Source organism: Manihot esculenta, chromosome 8 (assembly GCF_001659605.2).
Source record: "Manihot esculenta cultivar AM560-2 chromosome 8, M.esculenta_v8, whole genome shotgun sequence".
In the NCBI taxonomy this organism is placed as follows: Eukaryota; Viridiplantae; Streptophyta; class Magnoliopsida; order Malpighiales; family Euphorbiaceae; genus Manihot; species Manihot esculenta.
The window spans coordinates 1,747,929-1,771,512 of record NC_035168.2 but is presented as its reverse complement, the minus strand read 5'-3'; the positions used below and the strand labels follow the sequence as shown (position 1 = coordinate 1,771,512).

General features: G+C 39.1%; 1 protein-coding gene across 1 annotated transcript; it reads right to left on the bottom strand.

Moving 5' to 3' along the window:
- Positions 1-15,679: 15,679 nt before the first annotated feature.
- On the bottom strand, positions 15,680-20,684 carry LOC110621195 (cactin). Its single transcript, XM_021765350.2, has 13 exons — positions 20,201-20,684; positions 20,013-20,104; positions 19,622-19,721; positions 18,873-18,944; positions 18,543-18,605; positions 18,291-18,431; positions 17,783-17,878; positions 17,112-17,396; positions 16,889-17,027; positions 16,659-16,798; positions 16,375-16,551; positions 16,027-16,293; positions 15,680-15,942 (listed from the first exon to the last, which is right to left on the bottom strand). Exons 1-13 carry the CDS (start codon positions 20,540-20,542, stop codon positions 15,823-15,825), a joined length of 2,034 nt encoding a protein of 677 aa, XP_021621042.1. The 5' UTR covers positions 20,543-20,684; the 3' UTR covers positions 15,680-15,822.
- Positions 20,685-23,584: the final 2,900 nt, after the last annotated feature.

Here is a 23,584-nt window from a genome sequence, read left to right as displayed (position 1 = left end):
GGCTCCAAACCTGGTCCAGAAGCTTGGCCACGTCTCCTATGTTGTACAGCTCCTGCAAAGTGGGTTGTTTTGTTGGTTTTCACAAGGTGGTGAAGGGTTGAAGCAAAAAGCTTAGGTTTGAGCGTTTATGAGTTTGAAGAGAGTTGATCCATTTTCTTTGTTCAGAGCGTTCATCTTCTTGAATACAGGAGGTAAGTGAAGATCTTGCACATGTGTTACTGTTTTACAGAAGTTTTATGAAGGTTTGGGTAGAGATGCATGCTTAGGTAACAAAGGGTGTTTTTTTTTATGGTTTAGCTTGTAAGCATGATTATGTGTTATGTTTGCTGTGTTTGTTGGGGTTTTTAGGTAGTTTTGGACCCCTCTGTACATATACATGAGTATATGTGTGTTGAGGAGTTGAGTGTGCATGTTTTGAGAGATTGAAAGGATGGAGGAGCTTGTTTGCCGTCGGGGCTGAGTTCTGGATGAACTCAGGTTCGGCAGCCGAAGGTTCATTCGGCCGCCGAACCTCTTGCATGGTGGCTTAGGCTGCCACAGCTTGCCCCCGCGAGTTTTGCATGTTCGGCTCTGTTTGGGGGATTCGGCCGCCGAAGGTGCCGCCGAAGGTTAGAGACTTTCGTCTCTGGAGTGCCTTTTGGCCCTCGAAACTTGCCCCCGAAAGGGTTCGGCCGCCGAAGCTTGAGATTCGGCCGCCGAAGGTGCTTGAGTTTCGTCTCTGGAGAGGACTTTCGGCCGCCGAACCTGCCGCCGAAAGTGTTTTGTCCAGCCTTCTTTTGCATGCTTTGCATGAGGTTTAGAGTGAGTTTAAGGGGAGTCTTGGGAAGTTTAATAGAGTTGGTCATAAGCTAGTTTGGTCCCTCATTTGAGTTTATCTGTACCTATACAGACCAGAGGAACCAGGGAGAGCAGCAGTGAGTACTGTCCAGCGTTTTCAGAGCCTGCAGAGTCAGTCAGTCCAGTTAGCCAGAGGTGAGTGGAACTAAACTTAACTCTTTTAATTGACTAATGGAATGTTTTAGCATATCTCATGCATCATGATTATGCCATAGGTTGATTGCATTAGTATCCACGAATATGTTGCATTGCATAGTTATTTGTTGATGTGGGTGAATGTTGAATGATCCAATAGTCTCAGACAGGAAGTCCAGGAGCCTTTGACTACGCCCTGGCAGGTATAGTAAAGACCAGGAGCCTTTGACTACGCCCTGGCAGTTATAGTAAAGACCATGAGCCTTTGACTACGCCCTGGCAATGGTAAGTACAGAGGTGTTATATACACATATACATATATGACAGGAAGACCAGGTGCTCGATTTTACGCCCTGGCACAGAGTTACTGGGACTATGTGGTGACAGGTTTACTCTTGATGTGGTTTGTCTGTGTTATGACGCATTCCATGAGAGCATGTTTTACTGAGATGTTTTACTGTTCTACTCACTGGGCTATAGAGCTCATCTCACTCCCTTAACCCCAGTTTTGCAGGTTCAGTGGACAGTGTACAGGGACAGTCCAGCAGAGTACGGAAAGAGTAAAGAGATTTGTAATAGCTTAGAGAGGACATGTAATATTAAAGAGATGTAATAATTGTGTGTCTAAAGTTAGAAATGTGCTTGACTTAGTGCTGTATGTGTTGTACATGATCTGGATATGTATATATGTTTTACTGTATGTGAAAAACCAGGCTTAACAGGTATGAGTTAACCCATCTAGAGCAAGCTCTAGTCAGGGGTACAGAGTACAGAATACAGAGTACAGAGTACAGAGTACAGAGTACAGAGATAGTGCATGCACAGGTTAAGCCTTGGTACAGAGAAAAGAATTTTTATTTTTCACAGAAAATGTATGATCATGTATGAGTTTTACAGGTACACAGAGAGTATAGCAGGCTTGCTACGGGTTCTGGCGGCCTTAAGCCGACCTGAATCCTAGCGCCGGTGACGGTCCATTTTGGGGTCGTTACAGATTGGTATCAGAGCCTCAGGTTCACATGATCGGACCTATAGAGACAGTGTCGGGCTCATAGAGAGTGGTCAAGCATAATAGGAAATCATGTCCACTAGGATAGGGTGTTGCGTCCTATCTGTGATATGCCATGAGTTATGCATGTGCCTTATTGTTATGTGTTGTTTATGTGCTAAAGTGCTATGTTATATGTTGTGTTTCCAGAGAGTAAAGATGAGAGGAACTCATCGATCAGCTCGATTGACTGGAGTCCCACCAGAGAGTGAGAGACCAACTGCTCGTCCTCCTGCATTGCCGAGGGCAAGGTCTCAGAGATCTAGCAGGGAAGGTACGTCAATAGACCCTAGAAGGTCTGTAGACGAGAGCAGAAGAGGAACAGTTAGGGGAGAAAGATCAGAGGAAAGGAGGGAAGCTATGGAGATTGATCAGTCTAGAGATGACAGCATGGGTATAGGCAGATTTGAGGAAGGTATGGGAGAGTCGCAGGGAGGTGCGCAGACCTCAGGTTTTGGCTATCCAGAGTATCCGATGGGAGGTATGTCGGAGTACTCTAGTTTTGTGCCATATCCTTCTTACATGCCATATATGCCTTATCCTCCGTACTATCCACCATATCCTATGTATCCATCTTCCCCTACCCATCCAAGTGCAGCACACCCAGAGCCAAATGAACCAGTACCACCACCAGAACCAGTAGCCCCTGTTGACAGACATCAACCTAGCTCATCTGGAGAGAAAGTGCAAATGACGGAATACTTGAAATTGGATGCTCCTAAATACAACACGGGAGATGATCCATTTGATTACCTCAGAGCAGTTAGGATGATCACCAGTGAATTGGGAGCAGACGATAGGAGAGCCATTGAGATGGCAGGTTTCACATTCAAATGCAAGAAAGCCAGAGAATGGTTTAAGAACTATGTGGAACCCAGAATGGACAGCATGTCATGGGGAGAGTTCGCCAATGCGTTTGCAGGGTGGCCTTTTCCTGACAGTTCTCGGGAGATGAAAGTGATAGAGTTCGAACAGTTGCGACAGACAGATGAGATGAGTGTTGATGAATTCACAGATAAGTTCCTGGATTTGCTTCAGTATGTGGGTCAAGCCTATGATACTGATCAGAAGAAGGCAAGGAGATATACTATGCGATTGCATCCCAGGTATGCTTCCTTGATTCTTCCAGCAGAAAAGGAGAGTTTCCACACCATAGTGGACGCAGCCAGGAAAATGGAAGCTAGTGCCAATATTCAGAAACAGTCAAAGGCACAGGCTTCGGGTTCTAAGGCCCCCAGTGCAGGCACGTCAGGCAACAAGAGATGGGATAGAGCAAAAGGAACAAAGAATAAGTTCTGGAATAAAGTGAAGTCAGGTCTGGGAATAGGTAGTGGCTCAAGCTCTGGCACAGCTCCAGTCTGCAGAAGATGCGGAAGACCACATGTAGGGACTTGTCGGATGGGATCTACTGCGTGTTTTAGATGTGGACAGGAAGGGCATATTGCTCGGGATTGTCCTCAGGTGACTTTTGCACCATCCCAGCAGATGAGTTCAGGCAGTGTGGTACAGCCAGTTGTACGGCCAGCAGCTCCAGTCATGCCTCAGAGTAGTGGCAGAGGTAGAGGGAGAGGGGCAGCCTCTACTTCAGCAGCAGGTTCCCGAGGTGGAAATCCGGTAGCCCCAGCACGGATTTTCACAGTGACACAGGAGGAGGCGAACATGTCGAACACAGTGGTGTCAGGTAATCTCATCATTGGGTGTTCAGATGTGTATGCTTTGATGGACCCCGGTGCTTCTCATTCCTTTATTGCTTCGAGAGCCATAGAGAGATTGGGGTTGATCAGTTCTGAGTTAGAGTATCCTCTCTGGGTCAGTGGACCTAAATGTGACCCATCAGTGGCAGTGTCAGTCTGTCGTTTCAGTCCAGTGTTTATAGAGGGTAGATACCTTCCAGCTGACCTTGTGGTTCTAGATTTGACGGATTTTGATGTCATTCTAGGGATGGATTGGTTATCTACATATAGTGCTACTTTGGACTGTAGAGAGAAGCTAGTGAGTCTCAGAGACCAGGATGGGTCAGAGTGTGTCTTCAGAGGAGACAGGAGAGGTACACCCAAAGGTATGATTTCAGCCCTTCAGGCTCGTCGTTTACTTAGGAGGGGTTGTCAGGGGTTTCTAGCTCATGTGAGAGAGCTAGACAGTCAGGTTAGGGAACCAGCCACAGTACCAGTAGTTCGAGAGTTTCTCAATGTGTTCCCAGACGATTTACTAGGACTCCCACCTGATAGGGAGATAGGGTTTGAAATTGAATTGCTGCCAGGTACTAGACCTATCTCTATTCCTCCCTACAGGATGGCGCCAGCAGAGTTAAAAGAGTTGAAAGAACGGTTGCAGGACTTGGTAGATAAGGGTTTCATCCGCCCTAGTACCTCACCTTGGGGTGCTCCAGTGCTCTTTGTCAGAAAGAAGGATGGATCCCTCAGACTTTGTATCGACTACAGACAGTTGAACAAGGTCACTATCAAGAATAGATATCCGCTACCTCGGATTGATGATCTTTTTGACCAGCTAGCTGGAGCAGGTTGTTTTTCGAAAATAGATCTGAGATCCGGGTATCATCAGTTGAGAGTCAGAGAGGCAGATGTGCCTACGACAGCTTTCAGGACCAGATATGGGCATTATGAGTTCTTAGTGATGCCGTTCGGGTTGACTAACGCCCCTGCAGCATTCATGGATCTCATGAACAGAGTTTTCAGTGAGTTTCTGGATCACTTTGTCATTGTTTTCATCGATGATATTTTAGTGTATTCCAGAGATGCAGAGGAGCATGCCCAGCATCTGAGGATAGTTTTGCAGACACTGAGAGAGCATGGTTTATATGCCAAGTTCTCGAAGTGTGAGTTTTGGTTGAGGAGCATTTCCTTCTTGGGACATGTGGTATCAGCAGAGGGTATTGAGGTAGACCCCAAGAAGATAGAAGCTGTAGCTAACTGGCCCAGACCCACTACAGTGACTGAGATTAAAAGCTTTCTGGGACTGGCAGGTTACTATAGGAGGTTCGTTCAGAACTTCTCAAAGATAGCGGCTCCTATGACCAAATTGACTCAGAAGAACCAGAAGTTTGTCTGGTCAGACCAATGTGAAGAGAGCTTTGAAGAGCTCAAAAAGAGATTGACAACAGCACCAGCTCTGCCTGTGAGTAATGAGGATTTCACAGTGTTCTGTGATGCATCTCGAGTGGGATTGGGCTGTGTTTTGATGCAGAGTGATAGGGTGATAGCTTATGCTTCTAGACAGTTGAAGAAGCACGAGTTGAATTACCCTACCCATGACCTAGAGATGGCAGCAGTTATCTTTGCACTTAAGATGTGGCGGCATTACCTCTACGGGGTGAAATGCGAGATCTTCACTGATCATAAGAGTTTACAGTACATCTTGAGTCAAAGAGAGCTGAACTTGCGGCAGAGAAGATGGATAGAATTGCTCAGTGATTATGATTGTAAGATCCAGTATCATCCGGGTAAGGCGAATGTTGTGGCAGACGCCCTAAGCCGGAAGTCACTAGGCAGTTTATCCCATATAGCAGCAGAGCGGAGACCAGTTGTGATGGAGCTGTACAAGCTCTTAGAAGAGGGGCTACAGTTAGAGTTGTCTGGTACAAGTGCGTTGATAGCACAGATGAGAGTGACACCTGTGTTTCTGGAGCAGATAGCTCAGAGACAGCATGAGGACCCTGAGTTGATGAAACTTGCCAGGACTGTTCAGTCAGGCAACAATGCAGAGTTTTGTTTTGACAGCAAAGGGATCCTCCGTTATGGGAGTCGCCTTTGTGTACCAGATAGGAGCAATGTGAAGGAAGACATTATGAGGGAAGCTCATAATGCGCGGTATAGTGTTCACCCAGGAGCCACCAAGATGTATCAGGATCTGAAAAGGGTCTATTGGTGGCCAGCCATGAAGAAAGAAGTGGCGCAGTTTGTGACAGCTTGTGCGGTTTGCCAAAGGGTGAAACTAGAGCATCAGAAACCAGCAGGAATGCTTAACCCATTGCCGATTCCAGAGTGGAAATGGGAGAATATAGCCATGGATTTTGTAGTGGGTTTACCAGCAGCGTCCAACAGGATAGACTCTATATGGGTGATTGTGGACAGACTCACAAAATCTGCTCATTTTCTTCCAGTTCGGAGTACCTATTCTGTGGATAAGTTGGCACAGGTCTATCTGGATGAGATAGTGAGATTACATGGTGTTCCCGTGTCGATAGTTTCAGATAGAGGACCTCAGTTTATCTCTAGATTTTGGCGAAGTCTGCAGAGTGCGGTGGGCACGAGATTAGAGTTTAGCACTGCTTTCCACCCACAGACTGATGGACAGTCAGAGAGGACCATCCAGACCATCGAGGATATGCTTCGACTGTGTGTGTTAGACTTTGGCGGTTCTTGGCGGCAGCATCTACCTTTGGTGGAGTTTGCCTACAATAACAGCCATCATGCTAGCATTGGGATGGCTCCTTATGAAGCTTTGTATGTGAGGAAGTGCAGATCCCCTGTTTGTTGGAAAGAGATAGGAGAGAAGGCTCTTGCAGGGCCAGAGTTAGTAGAGATTACTAGTCGAGTAGTGCCCGTGATCAGAGATAGAATCAGGACAGCGCAGAGTAGACAGAAAAGTTATGCAGACGTTCGCAGAAAACAGTTAGAGTATCAAGAAGGTAATTGGGTATTGCTAAAAGTGTCTCCAATGAAAGGAGTAGTTCGTTTTGGGAAGAAGGGTAAGTTAGCTCCACGATACATTGGACCCTTTGAGATTTTGCAAAGGATCGGAAATGTGTCGTATAAGCTGGATTTACCTGCTTCTATGGAGAGAATTCACCCGGTATTTCATGTTTCTATGCTACGACAGTTTGTGTCAGATCCGAATCAGGTTCTGAGTGAGCCTGAGGTGGAGATGCAGACAGATCTCACCTAGATAGAGCAGCCAGTGCGGATTCTGGACACGCAGATCAGACAGCTAAGAAACAAGGGGATTCCGATGGTGAAAGTTCTATGGAACCACCATAACCTAGAAGAGTGCACCTGGGAGACGCGGGAGTCTATGCTCCAGCAGTATCCATATTTGTTTTGAGGTTAGTTTCCTCCGGTTTATGTGTTATTTGTTTTAGAATCATTCGAGGACGAATGTTTTTAAGGGGGGGAGAATGTAATACCCGGCTGGAGTCCGACATCGGAATTCTACTTTCCGGTGGAGTCCAAGAAGTCGGAAGTCTCGAGACGGGTTTGTTTATTGTTTTTTCTTCAGTATAAGAGATGTTGTGCGGTTTTTCGTTGAATTGGTTTGAGGTTGGAAGAGAAAAGTCTATGGAGACTTTTGCCAAGTTCGGCCGCCGAAGGTAAGTTCGGCCGCCGAAAGTGCCCAATGTTCGGCTTCCGCAGGTCAGGTTCGGCCCCCGAATGTTGCATGGTTTTGCATGCGATTCGGCAGCCGAAGCTGAGTTGGCTAGCCACCTATTGAGCCTTCCTTAGTCAGCATTGTGGACAGGTGTTGGCTCCAAACCTGGTCCAGAAGCTTGGCCACGTCTCCTATGTTGTACAGCTCCTGCAAAGTGGGTTGTTTTGTAGGTTTTCACAAGGTGGTGAAGGGTTGAAGCAAAAAGCTTAGGTTTGAGCGTTTATGAGTTTGAAGAGAGTTGATCCATTTTCTTTGTTCAGAGCGTTCATCTTCTTGAATACAGGAGGTAAGTGAAGATCTTGCACATGTGTTACTGTTTTACAGAAGTTTTATGAAGGTTTGGGTAGAGATGCATGCTTAGGTGACAAAGGGTGTTTTTTTTTATGGTTTAGCTTGTAAGCATGATTATGTGTTATGTTTGCTGTGTTTGTTGGGGTTTTTAGGTAGTTTTGGACCCCTTTGTACATATACATGAGTATATGTGTGTTGAGGAGTTGAGTGTGCATGTTTTGAGAGATTGAAAGGATAGAGGAGCTTGTTTGCCGTCGGGGCTGAGTTCTGGATGAACTCAGGTTCGACAGCCGAAGGTTCATTCGGCCGCCGAACCTCTTGCATGGTGGCTTAGGCTGCCACAGCTTGCCCCGGCGAGTTTTGCATGTTCGGCTCTGTTTGGGGGATTCGGCCGCCGAAGGTTAGAGACTTTCGTCTCTGGAGTGCCTTTTGGCCCCCGAAACTTGCCCCCGAAAGGGTTCGGCCGCCGAAGCTTGAGATTCGGCAGCCGAAGATGCTTGAGTTTCGTCTCTGGAGAGGACTTTCGGCCGCCGAACCTGCCGCCGAAAGTGTTCTGTCCAGCCTTCTTTTGCATGCTTTGCATGAGGTTTAGAGTGAGTTTAAGGGGAGTCTTGGGAAGTTTAATAGAGTTGGTCATAAGCTAGTTTGGTCCCTCATTTGAGTTTATCTGTACCTATAACCAGAGGAACCAGGGAGAGCAGCAGTGAGTACTGCCCAGCGTTTTCAGAGCCTGCAGAGTCAGTCAGTCCAGTTAGCCAGAGGTGAGTGGAACTAAACTTAACTCTTTTAATTGACTAATGGAATGTTTTAGCATATCTCATGCATCATGATTATGCCATAGGTTGATTGCATTAGTATCCACGAATATGTTGCATTGCATAGTTATTTATTGAGTGGGTGAATGCTGAATGATCCAATAGTCTCAGACAGGAAGTCCAGGAGCCTTTGACTACGCCCTGGCAGGTATAGTAAAGACCAGGAGCCTTTGACTACGCCCTGGCAGTTATAGTAAAGACCAGGAGCCTTTGACTACGCCCTGGCAATGGTAAGTACAGAGGTGTTATATACACATATACATATATGACAGGAAGACCAGGTGCTCGATTCTACGCCCTGGCACAGAGTTACTGGGACTATGTGGTGACAGGTTTACTCTTGATGTGGTTTGTCTGTGTTATGACGCATTCCATGAGAGCATGTTTTACTGAGATGTTTTACTGTTCTACTCACTGGGCTATAGAGCTCATCCCACTCCCTTAACCCCAGTTTTGCAGGTTCAGTGGACAGTGTACAGGGACAGTCTAGCAGAGTACGGAAAGAGTAAAGAGATTTGTAATAGCTTAGAGTGGACATGTAATATTAAAGAGATGTAATAATTGTGTGTCTAAAGTTAGAAATGTGTTTGACTTAGTGCTGTATGTGTTGTACATGATCTGGATATGTATATATGTTTTACTGTATGTGAAAAACCAGGCTTAACAGGTATGAGTTAACCCATCTAGAGCAAGCTCTAGTCAGGGGTACAGAGTACAGAGTACAGAGTACAAAGTACAGAGTACAGAGATAGTGCATGCACAGGTTAAGCCTTGGTATAGAGAAAAGAATTTTTATTTTTCACAGAAAATGTATGATCATGTATGAGTTTTACAGGTACACAGAGAGTATAGTAGGCTTGCTACGGGTTCTGGCGGCCTTAAGCCGACCTGAATCCTAGCGCCGGTGACGGTCCATTTTGGGGTCGTTACACCTATACTGTCCCCCTAAAGGACTTTCTCTGATCCATCCTAGCCTCTGAACTTTGAACTCTCCTACCTTGTCTCTACAGACACAGGTAGTACTATGAGTAGTTAGCCAATCCGCCCTAGATTGACATCACCAGTCAACTCTAGAACCATAAGGTCAGCTGGACCGCATCTACTCTCAACAAACTCTGAACTGAACTGACAGACTGACTCTGCCACAGATGGATCACACTCGGGTCTACCAACCCAAAGAAAACTCTCTAAGCCCAGAAGTCATCAAACCCACCCGATCAACGGCTCACAAACAACAAGGAAAGCGAAACACTAGGGTCCAAAACAAATAGCATACACATCCAAACATTCCCAAGTGAACGTACCTAACGTCACCGTGTTCGATGTGTTAGCCTCCTATTGAGTCAGGGTGAAGATCCACACTACAGTTAATGGAACTTCCCTCGGGACCCTACTGAAGAAAAGGCTCACCCTTTTTCCTCTGCCTCAACCACCACCTAATCCCAGACTAACTCTAACCTCTTTCTGAGCTTATTCTTACATTTCTTTTTCTTCTTATTCTGATCTATCTCACTTATTTTTACTCTTTTGTTTCTTGAGGCTATGCTACGAAATGAGAAATCACTCTCACTCTACCTGGAATTATAAAACGCAAGGCCACAACATATCATAGCAACTCTCTCTCTAACTTTTCTCTGAATCTCTATTTCTTACTTTCTTTACTATTTTCACCCTAACTAACATCCTTCTAGTGTCCACAAAAACATACACATCAGAACATTCAAAAGTGAGCATACCTGGCATCCCTGTGTCTGATGTGTCGGCCTCTTTCCCTTGTCTATTGGCCTGAGCCATTCTACCTGCAAAAGTCCGCTGGGACTAAACCATCCAAGGCGCACTAGGACACTCACGAATCATATGCCCTTCCTGACCACACCTATAACATCCTGTTGTCCCTGCAAGACAAACTCCCTTATGCAACCTTCCACATCTCCCACACGTACCAATATCTTGATTTACTCTCAATCGTTTCCACAACCTGCCCTTTCTAGTCCTACCCCACTCCCTTTTCTTTGACCCTCTAAGGCCTCGGACCTTTTTCTTACTAGTTCTCCCCCACTCCACTCCTTTTGAGGTAGCTGTACTCCAAATGGAGGGATCATTCTCGCCTAAACCTGAAATCCTGGCATCCTTAGTCTGAACATCATCTAAAGACTCGTCATCCATATTCACCTGTAGACCTACATCCCTTCTTTGCACATCTATTTCTATCTCTCTCCTGTTTCCCAATACTCTTCCTAGTTCCATTCCTTCTCTATTTTCATCAAAAGTCCCTTCAGACGGATCTGATTCCACAAAGTAACTAGCACCACTCATCTTAGCTCTTCTGAAAAACAACACACAAGAGACAAACATTAGCAAACATAGAGTTCATATGAAAATCACATGAACTTACAAGATCTACATGCAGCCAGAGCATAAGAATATTCATGGCATTTCACGTCAACATGCAAAACAAAACTCTTCATCCTATCCTTATGGACATGATTTTACTTATTGTGCTTTGCCTCCTATAACCTTCTAAACCAACCTCTTTCCGATGTGGGATCTCTCTAATCCTGGAAAAAAAATGCTCACACATCGTACTTTTGAGGCCCTATGCTCTGATACCATCTGTAACAGCCCGGAAACCGGTACCTCTCTGTAACGGCCCAAACTGCTCGGCGCTAGGATCCAGATCGGCTTAAGGCCGCCAGAACCCGTAGCAAGCCTAACCTGAACTCCAAATAGCTGACAGAATCCCATACATGATCCGACATAAACGGACAACTGGAAAACTTTTCTTTAAAAACTACCAGACTTAACCTTAAAACACTCAGATATTCCAATCTGAAATAGCCCCCAGGGCTTACACCAGTAAGCCTGTCCGTAGAGTCACGGGAATTAAACCCGGTCTTCCCTTACGGTCTGATCTTGGGTCATGGGAATCAAACCCGGTCTTCCCTCACAGCCTGGTCTTGGGTCAAGGGAATCAAACCCTGTCTTCCCTCACAGTTATATGTTTACTGGAGTTTTCGTAACACAACATCTATTAAGCCTGGTTTGACTCATTTCTCATCAAGAAACATAAAACAGGATACATGCATACACAAGGGATTAAGCATACACTAGGCAAAACACATTCTAAACCATAACACACTGACTTACTATCTATTACATGCCTTTACATATATCTCTTTAATATACATCATGTCCATACTATTCTATTACACAAGCAATCCTTTAGTCAACACTCTGCTGCTTCTGACTTCCCAGCTAACTCTGAACCTACAAAACTGGGATTACGGGAAAAGGATGAGCTTCTAAAGCCCAGTGAGTAGAAACACTGAAAACAGTTCATTAATTACACACTTTCATGAAATGCGTCACAACACAAACATTTCACATCTCGGATTAGACATGACCTCAAAACTCCCTCTGTCGGCACCCGATTCCCGAAGGAACTCACACAGGATTTTCACTACCATGACAGATCGTGGGCTATTGATGTCGCCTTGGTCTAATCCCCACTATCAGTAAATAATGCAATGCACCATATTCGTGATTCTAATGCAATCACCCTAGTACATAACATGGCATCCATGATGCATGAACTATGCTAAAGCATTCCATTTTCTCAGTATAAAAGATTAAGTTTAGTTCTACTCACCTCTGCTCCTCTAGCAGATACTGAACTGACTCTGCAATAGCTAACACTGGTGACCTCCTCGATCTCTCGGGTCCAATCCTACACAAATGGACTCGAATAAGGTGTCAAACATACCCTAAACAACTCTTAAACAACTTTCCAAAACCCCTCAAAAAGCTCCTAGAACAATCACATAAAGCATGCAAAAGAAAACTGGACAGAACACTTTCGACGGCAGGTTCGGCAGCCGAATGTCCTCTCCAGAGCCGAAACTCAAGCACCTTCGGCGGCCGAATCTCTACTTTCGGCTGCCGAACCCTTTCGAGGGCAAGGTTCGGGGGCTGAAAGACACTCCAGAGACGAAAGTCTCTAACCTTCGGCGGCACCTTCGGCGGCCGAATCCCCCTTCCAGAGCCGAACTTCAAAACTCTCGGGGGTGAGCTAAGGCAGCCAAAGCTACCTCTCAAGGGGTTCGGCGGCCGAATGTACCTTCGGCTGCCGAACCTGAGTTCATCCAGAACTCAGCTTCATGCACAACCAAGCTCCTCAATCCATTCCAACCTTCAAAACATGCATAACACAACTTCTTAACTTACATATACTCAAGTATATGCACAAAGGGGTCCAAAACTAACTTACAACCCCAACAAAACAACATAGCATAACACATAAACATGCTTTCATCATCAAAACACCAAAAACACACTTTTAAACCTAAACATGCAACTCTACCCAAACCTCCATAAAACCTCTATAAATCCTCTAAAGAAGCTCAGAATCTTCTCTTACCTCTTGATAACAAGAAGCTGAACGAGCTGAACTCAACAATATGGAGAAACTCCTCTTCACCCTCACCAAACCTCAAAACTTAGCTTTTGCACTTAAAACCTTCAAAACCACTACAAAACACTTTAAAACTTTGCAAACTTTGATAAAATCATGAGGATGACTCATGGAGACGTGGCCTCACCTCAGGAAGTGAAAAGAAGGAAATCCTTATCCATTTCACCGACTGGAGGCACTGATATAGAGGGCTGACCGACTCACCTTCGGCAGCCAAACCTGCATACAAAACCATGCAACGTTCGGGGGCCGAACTTGAGCTTTCGGAAGCCAAACCTAAAGCACTTTCAGCGGCCGAACTTTACCTTCGGCGGCCGAACCTGGCAATTGTCCCCATAGTCTTTTCTCTTCAAAACTCGATCCTATATCATTCAAAATCTTTAAAATACTTAAAAACATTTTAGAAAACCTTTCTCTTACCCTTCTAGAAAACTCCGACATCCTCGAATTCTACCGGATGGTAAGAATTCCGATGCCTGATCTAGCCGGGTATTACACTTGTTTCATTTTATAATTATGGGTTTTTAATTTTATATTTAATTCCAAATGCTGAATTCATAGTTTTATAATGAATTTTATATATTAGTACTATTAGGATAGATCCTTGTTTCATTTTATAATTATGGGTTTTTAACATTTTAGAAAACCTTTCTCTTACCCTTCTAGAAAACTCTGACATCCTCGAATTCTACCGGATGGTAAGAATTCCGATGCCTGATCTAGCCGGGTATTACACTTGTTTCATTTTATAATTATGGGTTTTTAATTTTATATTTAATTCCAAATGCTGAATTCATAGCTTTATAATGAATTTTATATATTAGTACTATTGGGATAGATCCTTGTTTCATTTTATAATTATGGGTTTTTATTTCCAAAACTATGCTATCTAAAATGTTTAAATCATTTAATGATATTGTCATATCTGGATATACTTCAAAAGATATGGGTCCTTCACTTAAACTGGTTTCTATAGATCCTAACAAAGAATCCTGAAAATTTAAAAATCTTGCATCTCTTACTACTGCTAGTATACTAGTGTTTAGTCCTTCCCTAGTTAAATGTTTTATTCCTACTTGTATTAATCATATATGAATATACTTATATTTTTTACTCCTATGATGATTTAATGTTCTTGCTGATGAAAAAGTTATTTTCTCAAAAGGTTTACTTAATTGAAATCTCTTCCTTCTGTTTTAATTACATAGTCTGTTTTAAAAACATTAAATTTTGGGATTTTATTAATCTGTTCTTTATCTACTTTAGAAATTTCCAACTCATCTATGGTTTTGACAAAATCTTCCAATATTAATTCATTTTTGTTTATTACTCTTTTTATTTCTGAAGACTCTTAATCATCGGATTTTACTGTACTTGCTAATTTACATAAAAAATGATCCATTCTCAAAAATTTTAAATTATATCGTGGTTACTGCCTGTTATATCCTATGACGCCTAAAACCTTTGGCTAAAATGGGTTCAGTTGGCATATCCAAAACATACTCTTTCAAGAATTTTAATAATGGATTCTTTCTCATACAAATATCCTATGGCTCTAATACCAACAAACACTATGGATCAAACAAATAAAAATTCAGAGTCAAGCAACATATATATATATATATATATATATATATATATATATATATAAATTGAAAGTACAATTTTCAGGAGGAAACTTGTCAAAAATTGAAATTTATGAGTTTTTGAGAATGTAATATAAAATCTAATAATTCAATAAAAATATAAATTTAAAATATAAAATATATAATTTGGTTCTATGGGTAATACATATCATTGTAACATCATATAAAATCAAATATCATTCTGAAAAATTCATAAATGATCAAATTAATGTAACGTCTTATAAAATGTAATATAAAATCATTAAGCCCATCCCGATGGGCGATGTTTTGAGAATGTAATATAAAATAACATAATAACATCTTAGACGTGATTTTTTAATGTAAATTTGTGTTTTTTAAATGTAAAACTCAATGTCAAAGGACTCCTAAGAAAGGATAAAATCCAAAGAATCAAAAGGAAACAAAACGACAAAGTGCAATTTATAAAATATTATAAGAGCAAAGAGAAAAAAATAAAAATAAAAATGTCACGATAAAAAGACACTTTCAAGAATGGTGTTAGTCAAAAAGCAACATATAACATATTAGTGTTGTTTCTTCTTGCTTAATCTCCCCATAAAGAACTCTATTATTCAAGTATCCAGTGGATGATAAGCATTTAACACTCAATTCATACTTTATGATTATGGCAAATGGTCACCATTACAAGGGGAAAATAACAGAAGTTTCCAATGCAGTATAATAATTATGTTCCTTTTTCATTCAACAAATTATAGAAACTAAACAATAAAATAAGCAAGTGGAGATTTTTTTTTTCTTACCGAGTGAACGATTTCCGAGGATCAATGGGTTATCTTGTCCCAAAAACCAAAAATATTACTTTTTATTATCAGTGTACAATTGAGTGAAACTAATAGATAATAGTCACACTACTTTATCCAACAGGAATGATTAAATTGGCAACAAGATAACAAGAATCAAAAGCAACCACATCTCACCGGAAAGTAGGAATCACAGGCCCACATGATCAGTTGTTTTGGTAGATGTTCTCTGCTTTATGTCGATTAATCTTGGACATCTGCATTATTCATATCAGCTCAACTTGTGTTCGTTAATAGTGCAAGTGTTCCTCTTTTATACCCACTAAAAAACATGTTACATTAACAATGTTACAAGAACATAAATGAACTGTTTCGTAAATTTCATAATGCAATATACAGATTCAGGACAAAATTGCAATATTTTTCTAAGGGATTATCTCCGGTAACGGTAACGTTTGAAGTTGAAGTAGACGTGCAAAATTCCACGTTCAAATGTGCACTTGAATCCCTTCTTATGAGAGTATTCCCATTCTTTGTTTACAATCCGGAATGCCTGTAATAGAATTAATAATCAGCAAGTGATCAAAATTAAAAACAAAATGAGCAGAATGCTCGCCTTCTTATCAAGAGAACTTACTATATCTTCATAAGGTGGCCCGGCATGGAACCTTATAATGCAGGTCTCGTCACTGTTCCCATCCTTCTCAATGGTATAAGTTGGAGCCTTTGTCTTGTCAACAAGGTCTGGGTAGAATATATTGAATTTATATCCTTGCACAATTTTTGGAGGTGGATTGTCATGATCATAATGAGTCTGATTGTATTTGTTCCATTCGTATCCAGTGTGAACACGGTTGAAATACTTGGGCTTTCGCGGTCTGTACTTGTCGTGCCACCAGTATACCTGCACCCACGTCAATTTGTTACGACAGCTGAAGATTGACTGAAAACAAATAGAAATGGGAAAATGGCCCAGATAAGGTACCTGTGAGTCCAGATTCACTTCAGCCCCAGAGCCAAATACCGCATCACCTTCCTCCATGGTCCCCATAGCTTTTATGGCTTTCATCTCAAAGTTATCTTCTGATGGAGGCGGCTTTGATGCCATGGCTTCTTGAATTCGTCTTTGTTGCTCCTCTAACACTGCCATACGTTTTGTTTCCTGTTACCGTATCAAAAATCTCTGGTTAAAACCAAGAAGCATGTTTTTCAACTTGCACGCCAGCTTATCAGTGGCAGTGGGCATAAAGACATTGCTGCAGAAGTTACCAGTATGGCTCTATCTTCTTCAGGATCAATTGCTTCTTCATTTTCATCACCATGTAGCAGCTCAGGAGAAAATGATCCAGCTTCTTCTGCCTCATGAATCTCCTCCTCCATCATAGGTTCTGGAGAGAATGTTTCAGCATCTATACAATATGAACAACCATTAGCCAAATTTTGGTCCAATTATCTGAACAGAGACAATCATTTCACCAGAAATGACAAAGAGAATATACCTTTTATATCATGCTCATTCTCCTCCTCACTAGCCCTTAAACTATGATCATTTTCCAGCTTATCATGATCCTCCAGAGGGGGCTCAAGGCGTTGTAAATGCTTGCGCAACATCTTAGCATGAATTTCCTTCAAACAAGCCTGTTTGCACCAATTCACTGGTAAGGTCCTGTACTTTCAAACAACTGCAACAATACACATTGAGGAACTTCAAGTAGAAATTACCTTTGCCTTGTAGATCTGTAGCCGTTTGAGAACAGCTTCCCAGTACTCCACTACCTTTGCTGTGCCAGAACTCATTTGTGACTCAATTTGGGACCGTAATGCATCAAGCTCACTGGAAGTCTTCCCTTCTAAGAGATTCCTCACATCTGTTTCAATGCTAGAGTGCAGACCCCTTTCTTCTGCAAGCAACTCAGCCGGAGGTTCCTCCCCACGCACCCTAGCCCGATCCAGTGCATCCTTTTTCCGAGCTTCAGACAGCTCCCAGTTGCAAACCACCATGAGTGCCTGTCAAATTGAATATGTTAAGCTACTTGTCCAATACATTTAACTCTGATGAAGTATTCATAAATGCTCAGGTAGTATTCTTCTGAACAATGATGATCATGATGACAAATCCAAGACCGAGTAAAAGTTAAAACACTAAGCTTGCACACAAAATCTATAGATGTTTGTAAGTGAGAAAGAAAGGAGGGAGGGAGAAGAACTAGAGTGTATTTTCTTCCATCTGTATCAAATTTCTATTTCAAGGCATTAACAAATTCCAAAGGATGCGCAATTTGAAAATTTCCAGAAGGATTATTTGACATCTTAACTTGCCCGAAGAAATTCCATATAAGTAAAAGGACAATAAACACCATTAAAACATGGGAAGAACTTCAAAGTATTAGTACCTCCCAATAGTCAATATGCGTCTGAGTTTTCCTATCCATGTCCAGATGCATTTTGATGTCATCACGAAGCTCTTCCATCTCCTTTACTGTCAGACCCTGAATCATGTTAAGTGTCAAAGTGAAAGCTTGGAAGAAAATATTCAAAACTTGTTCACATCAAACTAGCCCATGGAAAAAAAAAAGTCATTCAGACAGAAATAACAAGATATCACAACTTTATACATCTCAGAAATTAACCATCAAAGAATTCCCAACATATTGACAAAAGAAGAAATAGTAGTCTAGGAAACTAAGATACAACTCAATGGAGGTATTGTAATATAAATGAATTTACATGCTAGCCTTCTTGAAGAAAATAAATAAATCAAATAGTTATTGTCATTTGTCCATCGTGATACAGTAAATAATAAAGAAGAAATTATACCCAAAGAAAAGGAAAAAGAAAAGAACCAGGCAGGGGGATTATGCGAGCTGCATGATGGAGAAAAACTATGTTATCAACCTTTACCTTGAAAACCATGTATGGCTCATTTATTTCTATATCCAAATCATCTGAGACATTGAGGTGCTTTGACAGGACATCTATAGGTTTCATTCGTCCTTCTTGCAATCTGATATGAGACCTGATTTTGCTTTGATCAAAATGAAACTGTAGATAGAATATTTTAGTAACTTCTTCAACTAAGGTATAATATAGAATTGACAATGCAGTGATGACAATATAAATTAGAGAAGCAAAAATAAAATCAAAGCAACACACCTCCTCTTCTTTCTTCTCCCAGTCTTGGAACTCAGCCCTAGCTCGTTCTCTAGCCAACATTGCCTGGACAAAGGAAAAAACCAAACTTCATCCACACATCAAGTCTTCTAAGGTTTGAGTATTAATACGTAAAGAATCAACCTAAATTAAGAATATTTACTATAAGAATAAAATCCCTTAGATCAAGCCTAATTAGGATCCCAAAGATTTGAATCCTCCTAATTAGGAATCTTTTATGTTGGTCAACACTTTTTCATATCAACATAGTTTAATTTTACTGGCACAACAAATTTTAGAAATAATGTTTTGCTTTATCACAGGTCTGCTTACCATTTCTTCCTCATGTTGTGCCTTTTCAACTGCCCTTTCCTCTCTTCTCTTTTTCACCTTTTCAATCTCCGCCTGCATCACAAAATTGAAAAGGTACATTAAAATCCAACATTTGATATGAACAAATTATTGAGCCTTCAATTCATTAGCATCTAGTAAGAATCAAGAGAGCAAAAAGCTAATGTTCAAATCCTGGTAGTTTGACATGCACTAATATACTGGCATGATTAAAAAGAAATTAAAAAAAGCATGAATTCTTGCTCACAACCCAGCTCAGGGAAGACTTCAATTTCATGGAAGTTCAAGCATGGCATGTTAGGAATCTAAGCTCCAACTTGTCAAATACTTTCATATACTTGGTTTTCATGATCATGAGCATGAGTAATAAAATTGTATCATGTAATATATTGAAGATATAGCATCATTCCCTCTCACAATTCTTATGCCTCTCATTCCTCTCTCTATAGCAATTTCAAATCCCTCCTTCCCCTACAAAAGTTACATTTTTTTTTTGTCCCCCCATCACCCCCAAATAGGGGCAAACAAGAGAGGACAAAAAAGGCTGAGCTGCTCATGCATTATTATCTGCCACGCAGCTTTTACAGATAGTGGTTTCAACCCAGCACTCTACTTCCTAGATTATAAAATTTCAATGGCCATCACAAAATGCAAATAAGAAACATCTGAATTGCTCATGATGCAAACTTACATCAGCACAATTATGGTAATATTAACCTAGATATGCATACCATTCTTTCTCTCTGCCTCTGCTTCTCAGCTTTAACAGAGAACATGTCCAATGGCACACCTTGGGAAACATCACGTTCAATTTTCTTTCGCCAAACAAATCTGCAACGACACATGAAAACCCCAGTTGCATTCAACAGAAGTAACAAAATATTTGCCTTTATAGTAATTTAGCTAGTCCGTAATCCGTACATTAGTCATTTTAGCTCATACGAAATGCACAGAGGATAGAGAGAGCATGAAGTTAAAAGAATTTCATAGTTCCAGGTAATATTACTATCATTGTTGTTTGTCATTCTTATCATTCATTTATTGCACATCACTTCTCCTGGTATTAACATGAAAAAAATGAAAACAGATTATAAAAAAAACGATTAGATGCCAAAAACTTACTTCTCATTGAGGTTGGAATCACCAAATGGATTCGAATCATTGGAATAGCCAGACACAGAATGTGCCTTCAATTTTTTTGCGACTTTCATAGCCTAAGTAAATCAAACCACGACATATGGTTAATAAAAAAACCCAATAACCACAAAACAAATAGGCTAGGGCTAGGGTTAGAGCGATGCACAAATTACCTTCCTCTGAGCTTTCTTCGCCAAATAGTCAGCAATTTCTTCTTCAGTGACCTTCCTCGAAGAGCTCTTCTTCTTCCGCCCGCGATCGCTATCGCTCCTATCGCTATCATCAGACTCGTTATAACTCCTGCTCCGGCGACTAATGATGCGAGTGTGTCTGCTTCGGCTTCGGCTTCGGCTACGGCTACTCCTTTCTCTATGCTTGCCAGAGCTCCTCCTAGGGGATGAGCCGCGGCTCTCATAATCGTCCGAGTAGGAATCAGAGTCGGAATAGTCCGATTCTCTATGCCTTCGCTTGGAAGACGATGAGGTATCTCTATCCTTCTTGTTCCTGCTGCCCATTGAGCCTGGGTAACGCGGTCGCGAATGGGAAGGATAAATGCAAGGAGAAGCTCTGGAGGTCCAAGGGAATTCAAAGGCCAAAGGATCCACAGGGGCGGCAGGTTAGTTTAGAAATAGAAATACAATCTCAGCAATAATGCAGAGAAGTAGGCCACATGGCCATAGAGTTTTAAACAGTGGTTAAATTTTCAAATACATATTATAATATATGAGAAAAAAAAAAAACTATCAAGTTCTTTATCCATAATCAGAATTAACTATTTATTTTGACTTATTTAATATAAAAATTTAAAAATTTACATTTAATTATGATAATAATTAAAATTTTTAATTTTAAATAATAAAATTTTAAATTTTATAAAAATAAATTATATTTTATTTTTTAAATTTTAATATAATTAATATATCAATTTTTCTATTTTTAAAATCCAACCATTAAACTTTTCATTGCGTTCAAATGCCCCGTATTTCAATCCTTTGCTTTTTGAATTGCTTATTATAAAAAAGAAATTCTTAAAATCCTTTACGGAAAAGAAAATTTTTATATTTAAAATCTTATATTTTACATATTAAAATACATCTATTTTTAAAAATACAATTAAAATTTTTTTTAATTTATTATTATTTTTAATTTTTAATATTAAAATTTAATTAATTTTAAATACTTGTGTGCTTACATTTTTATATATTAAAATATATCCGTTTATGAAAATAAAATTTAAATTCTTTTTAAATTTACTGTAATTTTCTATTTTATTAAGTAATTTTAAATACGTAAATTAGTCCATTTTTATATATTAAAATATATTAATGTTTTAAAATAAATTTTATATTTTTTCTAAATTTTTTATCATTTTCAATTTTTTTATATAAATTTAATTAATTATACAATATTTAATTCTTTTTGTTTTTATACCCTAAAACACACGTCCTATTTAAAACAATTTAAAATTTTTTAACTTATTGTCATTTCTCAATTTTTTAAATATAAAATTTAACTAATTATAAATACTTAAATTATTTCGTATCTTATATATTAAAATACTTCTAACTTTATACCATTTTTAATTTCTCTAATCTTTTATAGCTACGACTTCCATTAAAAAACTAACACTTTTATTATTCAAATTTTTTATATAACTAACCATTTTTATTATTATGGCAGACAATAAAAATATATAAATTAAAAATTAAATTTGTAAATTTCTTAATAAACATTCAACCTAACTTTTTTCACATTTTAAAATATTTTAGAACCATTTGAAATGCAATTATCTGAAGAGAATCAGAGAAAAAAAAAAAAAGAGAAGTTTTGTTTCAAATGTAAATTTTTTTTTAAAATATATTGTAGGGCACAATAAAAGTATTGTATAAAAAAATATTTTTTATTAGATTTGACTAGTTATTTATTTTTGAATTTATAATGAGAAATAGATGAAAAATTATACATTTAAACGGAATGAAAATATAAAAATTTAAATATTTAATTTTAAAAATATATGAATCAATTCGTTAATTATGATATAACTCAATGATTAAAATGTAATTTACTCTTATAGTAATTATAATTATTTTTAAAATTATTTACTTAATTAAATTTAAAAATCTAAAATTTTGTATTTAATTATGATTATAGTGAAAATTTTTAATTTTATTCCACAACCTTTTAATTTTATTATAGGTATAGCCGAACTTCAAAATGATTTTTTTTTTTAAATTGGCGGATGTTGTTGTTATTATTATAAGAAAAAGTGATATTGTAATAGATTAAAATTGAAAATCACTTATTGTAGGTTAGGAGGGTTTTTGTTAAATACATTTAAAAGCTTAATAATTTATTGTAAAAAATTAAAATTGAAGGATGAATGAATGACCATTAAAATTATATAATATTTTTAGTTATAAAAATATTAAAATAAATATAATTTAAGCTGTTTTAATTAGTTTAAAGATAATAATCAACAATAATATGCATTAACACTCATTTTTTTAGATTAACAGGTTGTATTAACAAAATACTCCTTTTACAGGTAATATACTTTTTAGGTTATAAATTATTTTTCTTATTGCGAAACTGAAAACAAATTATAATTTTTTTAGGAATTTATTGAGAATGAAATTTATTTTTGATATTTTTAAATATTATTAAAAAGTAATTAAAAGACTTCTATTTTTTATTAAATTGTTACTAATTAAGTGCACACCATAAATAGACAAATTTGGTCATTTAAGTTAAAAAGAAGAATTTAATTTATCTAAATATTAAATGTGCAAATATTATAAAAAGTTAATTTTCAGTTGTTTAACAGAAGTTTTGGAACCAAATGGATTAGTTCGGCCAATGCTTTTCTTTTTCCCGGAGAAAGCAAATATTTTCATAATGGATGAGAATCAGCACAAGAAAGTTTTTTTTTTTTTTCATTTAAGGCACTATGCATCTCTTTTAATGTGACTAACAAAATTAAAAGTATTATTTTGCGCCAAAATTTTGAAATTTATAACTAGATCACGAATAACCAAATGAAAATTTTATTTTACAATTAAGTGTATACATCCAATTAATTAAAATATATCATACATATAAAATTATATTAGACGCTATTTATAAAAATATATTTATAACTTATTATATACAACTTGTTAGAGATTTAATTAGAAAAATTAGAACCGCCAGGAACTGCAGAATCCCCTTCCACTTTATGGAGTTAAAATTCTTGATTCTAGCCAATAAGATAGCCTCTCTATGAGTTAAAATTCTTGATTCTAGCCAATAAAATAGCCTATCTATGAGCCAACCATTCCATGAGAAGAGAAACAGATAGATCTTCAATGAGTTTGCAAAACTAGTCTATGGGTCGACCATTGTGATCCCTTACAATAATAGCAACACTCCCCTTGTTCTTCTTTTTATCTATGGTAGTGTCAAAGTTAAGTTCGAGAACATTTGGAGGGGGAGCTCTCCAAATTTCTGGCGAAGATCAGATTATCGGGACAAGTTGACTGCGGGAAGTCATCAACATGATCACAGTGAGATGAAGCCGC

Excerpts from the sequence above, each read along its gene's own strand:
- LOC110621195 (XM_021765350.2), bottom strand. The coding sequence starts at position 20,542 with ATGGGCAGCAGGAACAAGAAGGATAGAGATACCTCATCGTCTTCCAAG. Across the intron at positions 20,105-20,200 it reads CGAAGAAAGCTCAGAGGAAG|GCTATGAAAGTCGCAAAAAA; the intron begins GTAATTTGTGCA and ends TGATTTACTTAG. Across the intron at positions 17,879-18,290 it reads AGCCATACATGGTTTTCAAG|GGTCTGACAGTAAAGGAGAT; the intron begins GTAAAGGTTGAT and ends AACATGATTCAG.